The sequence below is a fragment of the Camelina sativa genome, chromosome 3 (genome assembly GCF_000633955.1).
Source record: "Camelina sativa cultivar DH55 chromosome 3, Cs, whole genome shotgun sequence".
Taxonomy (NCBI): domain Eukaryota; kingdom Viridiplantae; phylum Streptophyta; class Magnoliopsida; order Brassicales; family Brassicaceae; genus Camelina; species Camelina sativa.
The window spans coordinates 21,403,058-21,409,039 of record NC_025687.1 but is presented as its reverse complement, the minus strand read 5'-3'; the positions used below and the strand labels follow the sequence as shown (position 1 = coordinate 21,409,039).

Genomic DNA, 5,982 nt, shown 5'->3' with positions numbered 1-5,982 from the left:
TCATCCTCAATCTCATCATCACCTTACCTCCTCCGACGATTCCGAATCCGAAGCCGCTTACGAAACAAACGAAAAGATCCTGATCGTCGATTTCGAATCTCCCGACGATCCGACCACCGGAGACGCAGCACCGCCGTTCTCGTGGAGGAAACTGTGGCTGTTCACGGGACCTGGTTTTTTGATGAGTATAGCCTTCTTGGATCCGGGGAATTTAGAAGGAGATCTACAAGCTGGTGCAATCGCTGGGTACTCTCTGCTGTGGCTTCTAATGTGGGCTACGGCTATGGGTTTGTTGATTCAGATGTTGTCAGCTAGAGTTGGTGTTGCTACTGGTCGTCATTTAGCTGAGCTTTGCCGTGATGAGTATCCTACTTGGGCTAGGTATGTGCTTTGGTCTATGGCGGAGCTTGCTTTGATTGGTGCTGATATACAAGAGGTTATTGGTAGTGCTATTGCTATTCAGATTCTTAGCCGTGGTGTCTTGCCTCTTTGGGCTGGTGTTGTCATTACGGCTTCCGATTGGTGAGTTCTTTTTAATTTGAATTCAGATCATTCTTTTTTGATGATACTTGATTTAGAGATTTCTATGATTCAAACTTCTTAGTGAATTTGAGATTGGAACCTGGAAATCAGTAGAAACTTGGTTTACGGATCTATATGATTCAATGTGAATTTGAGAAATTTGCTTTTGCTTTGGTTCTTTTCTTGAAAAAACTTGGCTAAGATGATCTGAATTCGAAAGATCAGTAGAAGATTTGGTTGAAAGATCTGTGATTTAAATCTGAAGTTAAGAAATTTTTGTTTTCTTTGTTCTTGGAAATTTTGGCTGATGAATCTGTTTGCAAACAGTTTTTTATTTTTGTTTCTAGAGAATTACGGTGTGAGGAAGTTAGAAGCTGTTTTTGCAGTTTTGATAGCAACTATGGGTTTGTCCTTTGCTTGGATGTTTGGTGAAACCAAGCCAAATGGAAAAGAACTTATGATAGGTAAAGATTTCAGATTCTTTTTTTTTGCTCCTCACTCTCTTCTGCTTTGATTTGAGTGTTTAAAAATCAAGTCTTTGTGATCATGGATAGGTATTTTACTCCCGAGACTTAGCTCAAAGACAATTAGGCAAGCTGTAGGTGTGGTTGGCTGTGTCATAATGCCTCACAATGTGTTTTTGCATTCGGCTCTTGTACAGTCGAGGAAAATCGATCCAAAGAGGAAGTCACGAGTTCAAGAGGCACTTAATTACTATTTGATCGAGTCATCGGTCGCCCTTTTCATATCGTTCATGATTAACTTGTTTGTGACGACTGTCTTTGCAAAAGGATTTTATGGAACCGAGAAAGCTAATAACATTGGCCTAGTTAATGCGGGTCAGTATCTTCAAGAGAAATTTGGAGGTGGACTTCTACCGATTCTATATATCTGGGGTATCGGGTTGTTAGCAGCCGGACAAAGCAGTACAATAACTGGTACATATGCTGGACAGTTTATAATGGGCGGGTTTTTGAACCTCCGGCTTAAGAAATGGATGAGGGCAGTAATAACAAGAAGCTGTGCTATAGTGCCAACTATGATTGTGGCAATTGTCTTCAACACTTCTGAAGCTTCCTTGGATGTTTTGAATGAATGGCTCAATGTGCTTCAGTCTGTACAAATTCCTTTTGCTCTTCTCCCTCTTCTAACCTTGGTATCCAAAGAAGAAATTATGGGAGACTTCAAGATTGGGCCTATCCTTCAGGTTAACTTCCACTTTTTAATTAAATGCTCTGAGCTTCCCACTTTTTTATGCGCCTCCATTAGAATCATTAGGTGAATTAGTGTAGTCTATCATTTTATAGGTGCCTCTGTTTCACTTGTGCTGTTATCTTAGTATTTGATTTAGATTCCAAGTCCTTGAATTGAAGAAAGAAGCATGATGAGTGTTGATTGGATTTATGATTATATTGCAGAGAATAGCTTGGACTGTGGCTGCCCTTGTAATGATCATCAATGGGTATCTTCTGTTGGATTTCTTTGTCTCAGAAGTTGACGGGTTCATGTTTGGAGTTACCGTCTGCGTCTGGACAACTGCTTATGTTGCCTTTATAGTCTACCTCATCTCACACAGCAACTTTTTTCCTTCTCCTTGGTCTTCCTCGTCAATAGAACTACCCAAAAGAGTGTCCATCTCAGATAGCTAGGTGCACAAAAAATAACTACCCTCAAGATACGGTAAACAACTTCACCTTTTATACATACCCCAAAGTGGTGATAAGAGTTATTTAGCATAGCTTTTGTGAATGTGACATCACAAATATTAAATATGTAGTGACAAAGTCTTTGTTGTACTTTTCTTCTTTTTAAGAGGATGTGCACATTCCAATATGATTGAAAGAGGCTTTTACACGATTACATCATAAAGAAAAAAGCAGAAAGCGAATCCAATACAAAAGCTAATAATATAACCACTGAAAAAATTGGCCAAGCCAAGAAAGGAGTTTCTTAACTAACGTTAGCAAAAAAATCATTGAACACAAATTAAAAAGAGATACTCGATAATACTAATCTGCCACTCTAATAACAGATATATACAACTCAAAAAAACTTAGGTACAAGCAATTTCCAATACATAAGCTTCATGCTTCTTTTACGCCTTTCCTCTAATGGAAATATCTTCAAAGAATGCAAGAGGAAGCTCAGGTGAAACAGGCATGGTGGCAACGCACTTGTACTGTAACAAATAATAGAAATCAGATATAAGTTGCAACATATATTACAAGTTGACGCTATATCATTGTATTTTGTTGAATTTACCTTATGTTGCTTGTATTTATTTCTAACAGCTTCTAGAGTGTTTCCTCTTCTGCTTAGATACAAGTCATGTATGATACCCACACATAGTTGCAGATCAGCTGCTTTGTACTTCGTGTATTCTTCTAACATTTGATTCTGTTATACATCACCAGAAGAGAGTTAGAATACAAGAACTCTTTGTAAAAGAATTAGTAGTGGTTTTTTAATTTGCTAACCCAAGGATGCTGTTTTGGACGGATGATGAATCGGGCAAGAAAGACAGCTGAAGCAGCCAAAAGAGATGGCAAATACTTCACACATGTGTAATCTAACATACTCAATTCTGATAGATAGCAACAAAGGAACTCTATCTCCAATTGTGAGTCCTGAAAAAGAAGGCAAGGAAATAAGAGAATATTTAACAATCTGACACTTTATAAGATACATATGCCACAATTTAGAGGTAGATTGGTTTTGAGCTTACATTGAAATCTTCTTGTGCAACCCGTGTAAACCGTCTGCACATACGGAACATAAGAAAAGAAGAAGCAAAACACTCAGAATGAAGATAAGTAAAACCATACAATCAAAAGCAAGTACAAAACACCAGAACTGATTGATCAGAGTCGAACCTTAGGAATGTTTTGATGGTTGGACTTCCTAATTCAAACTGCAAAGCAAGAAGTATATCTGCCTCCATGGACACCACCTCTTGTTTAGCAAATGTATTATCCGTGATGTAACAAAAATCTTCCACTTTAGGAGGACCAATCTCTTCATATTTCCTACTTTTTTTTAAAAGCAAAACAAAGATTCCATAAGCAGCTACAGACCAAGAAAACAATAACGCAAAAGAGGGTTAAGATGCTTACGACGCAATAAGCATTGCAGAAACTCCCACAAGCTGAAGCTTCTGTCTGTTAATAGGCTTCACAGACAAGAATCTATCGATATAGGATACAGTGAGATAAAGCGTATCCGAGACGAGTTTGTATTCCTCAGCAACCTCAACTAACCAGTCCACCAAAACCGCTCTCATATGAGGTGTTAGATCGTTCTGAACCTTTTCAATATAATCAGGTAGAGGTCTATAATTCGGCTTCCCCTGAATTTCACCAATCCAAAAATTTATATTAGTTAGTTAGTTAGTCCCAAAGTATCCTCAATCCCTAAGCTCTTTAAACATAAACTGAGACTGGACAACATCACAGAAACTTAATCAAAAAACATAACTTTAATCAAACCCATGAATGCAAGTTGCAACTAGTCAACATCAAGTCCCAAAAACAGTCCTAATTTCCCAAATGACATAAACTGAAACCACAATTTTGAACTCTTTCCAAAATGGGCTAATCGAGGAATAAATCTACTAGAGAAGTTTGTATTACCTCCATTTCACGAAGATAGGCACAAATATCATTCGCAAAAGGCTCACACATCTGAGGATCAACAGATCTCGGTTCAATCACTACGATAGGTTCAGGAACCATCAAAGCCTTCTTCTTCATCTGCTTCTTCGCGGCGTTAACACTTGCTTTAGCCTTAAGGGTATCTCTTTCTAGATTGGGTTCCACCGGAACAGCGACTATATTGGACATATTCGGAAGCTCACCGAGGACAACTCTCTTCTTGGTAACTGGGTTGTTTTCGTCCACCGCCATGGACGAAGCCTTACGTTTCGCCGCCGCCCTCGTCATCCTCGTACAGTTCTGATTCTCCGCCATGGTTTTTTTTCTTTTTTTCAATGGGGAAAGAGAGATTTGAGAGAAGGGTTGTTAATGTATGAGGAAGGTAAAAGGAAATGGGTTAGAGTAAAAGCGCCATTTTTGTGGGGGAAGTTTTGAGGTTTTTTAGGTCTGGCGCTTCTCTGTGTGTGAAATTTTCGATTTCGAATAATTTAGGGATTTGACTGAGTATCCAAATTTTGGGGTTTTTTTTTTTGCTTTTGCAGATTTCATTTTCCACATTTATTTGGTGCCTGTTTTGCCCAGTAATTTCAGATTCCATAACTTATTTATTTTCTTTTGTCATAGATATATGATTATTAATATATAATGTTATTGAGATCATATTTTACAAAAAAAAAAGTTAAAAAAATTAGTATCTTATCGAGTATTAAGTTACTAGGTACAGATCCACTCGTACGTAGATGATTAATTTCAATTCAAAAACTATACTTATTATAAGGTTTGTAATATATTATGTACATATAGAGTTACATTTATAGATATAATTATTTATTAAATCATTTACCGTTCAAATTTATATTAGTTTGGTTTCATTCAGTTTGTGATTTTTTGAAATAAAAAAGGTTTCAACATAAAATTAAGATTCACAAAACAACATACCCGAATCTAACATTTATCGAATTAGTGATTAATCAGAATTGTATAAAACTTGTAAATTATGAAACGGATAAAAAGTTAAAAACCATCAAAAATATTAAAAATTTTCGAAACGAATGACCTAAATTTTTAAGCGGGTCAAATCCGTCCCGGTAGCCATACTCCATAAGGGGTATAATATTTTTTTATCTATAAAAACCCGTCCCTCGAAATCTTTAAGAAATAATATTAAAATATATATAAGATTTTCTATTTTTTAATATGTTAATTTTGAAATTAAGGAATCTTTAATATATGTTGGTCTTATATATCAGAAATTTCTATATGGAAAACTGAAAATTAGGATTTGCATAAATTTAAATAGTTTATAGTTTAAAATAAATTTAAGATGCCGTCAATTGTTTTTTAAAGATTTTCCAATATCTATTATTTAAAATTAATTTCAATTTTTTTTTGTCAAAAAATTTTAAACAATAAGAAATAATATTATTAATATTTTTGAAAATATGATTTAAATATATATTTTTTACCTCTCATGTTATAATTTTTTTATTATATTATAATACATAGGTTTTGAAAATAATTTCGAAAACATGTAGGGGATAATATTTATTAATATTTGAATAATATTTACCAATTTTAGAATTTATAGGAACAAAATATTGTGTATACAAATAAATTGAATAGTAATGACAGTTTTATGTAATATTATAGAATATTAAGGGCAAGTAATAAAGTGGGCATAAAGCTCTCTGACGACACGTCAACATTTCTTCAAAAATATTTATCTTTTAATATATAGGAGATAGGTTTTACTGTAGTGTTCTATTACTTAATTTTATATATATATATATATATATATATATATATATAT

The 5,982-nt window shown here is 34.8% G+C and overlaps 2 protein-coding genes across 4 annotated transcripts in view; one reads left to right on the top strand and one right to left on the bottom strand.

The window, feature by feature from the left end:
* LOC104777655 (metal transporter Nramp2) overlaps positions 1–2,379 on the top strand; it is a 3,816-nt gene extending 1,437 nt beyond the window's left edge. The window contains exons 2-5 of one of the 2 annotated variants that reach the window (XM_019243865.1): positions 1–522; positions 850–986; positions 1,077–1,729; positions 1,941–2,379. In XM_019243865.1, the coding sequence (XP_019099410.1) occupies positions 1–522; positions 850–986; positions 1,077–1,729; positions 1,941–2,171 (1,543 nt within the window). In that variant the 3' untranslated portion in view covers positions 2,172–2,379. The remainder of the gene's footprint in view (positions 523–849; positions 987–1,076; positions 1,730–1,940) is intronic. The other variant, XM_010501939.2, reaches the window with a different exon arrangement.
* On the bottom strand, positions 2,356–4,705 carry LOC104777656 (cyclin-A3-4). Of its 2 annotated transcripts, none has more exons than XM_010501940.2 (7): positions 4,152–4,705; positions 3,636–3,868; positions 3,396–3,551; positions 3,248–3,281; positions 3,000–3,149; positions 2,785–2,919; positions 2,356–2,701 (listed from the first exon to the last, which is right to left on the bottom strand). In XM_010501940.2, exons 1-7 carry the CDS (start codon positions 4,485–4,487, stop codon positions 2,618–2,620), a joined length of 1,128 nt encoding a protein of 375 aa, XP_010500242.1. In that variant the 5' UTR covers positions 4,488–4,705; the 3' UTR covers positions 2,356–2,617. The 2 variants fall into 2 exon arrangements, with proteins under 2 accessions (XP_010500242.1, XP_010500243.1); XM_010501941.2 differs by having other exon boundaries at positions 3,396–3,548; positions 4,152–4,487.

What these genes read in the sequence shown, in the direction of transcription:
- LOC104777656 (XM_010501940.2), bottom strand. Translation starts at nt 4,487, where the DNA reads ATGGCGGAGAATCAGAACTGTACGAGGATGACGAGGGCGGCGGCGAAA. An exon ending in TCTGCAATGCTTATTGCGTC is followed by an intron (nt 3,552 to 3,635) that starts GTAAGCATCTTA and finishes TTTAAAAAAAAG; the next exon opens with TAGGAAATATGAAGAGATTG. An exon ending in ATAAATACAAGCAACATAAG is followed by an intron (nt 2,702 to 2,784) that starts GTAAATTCAACA and finishes TATTTGTTACAG; the next exon opens with TACAAGTGCGTTGCCACCAT.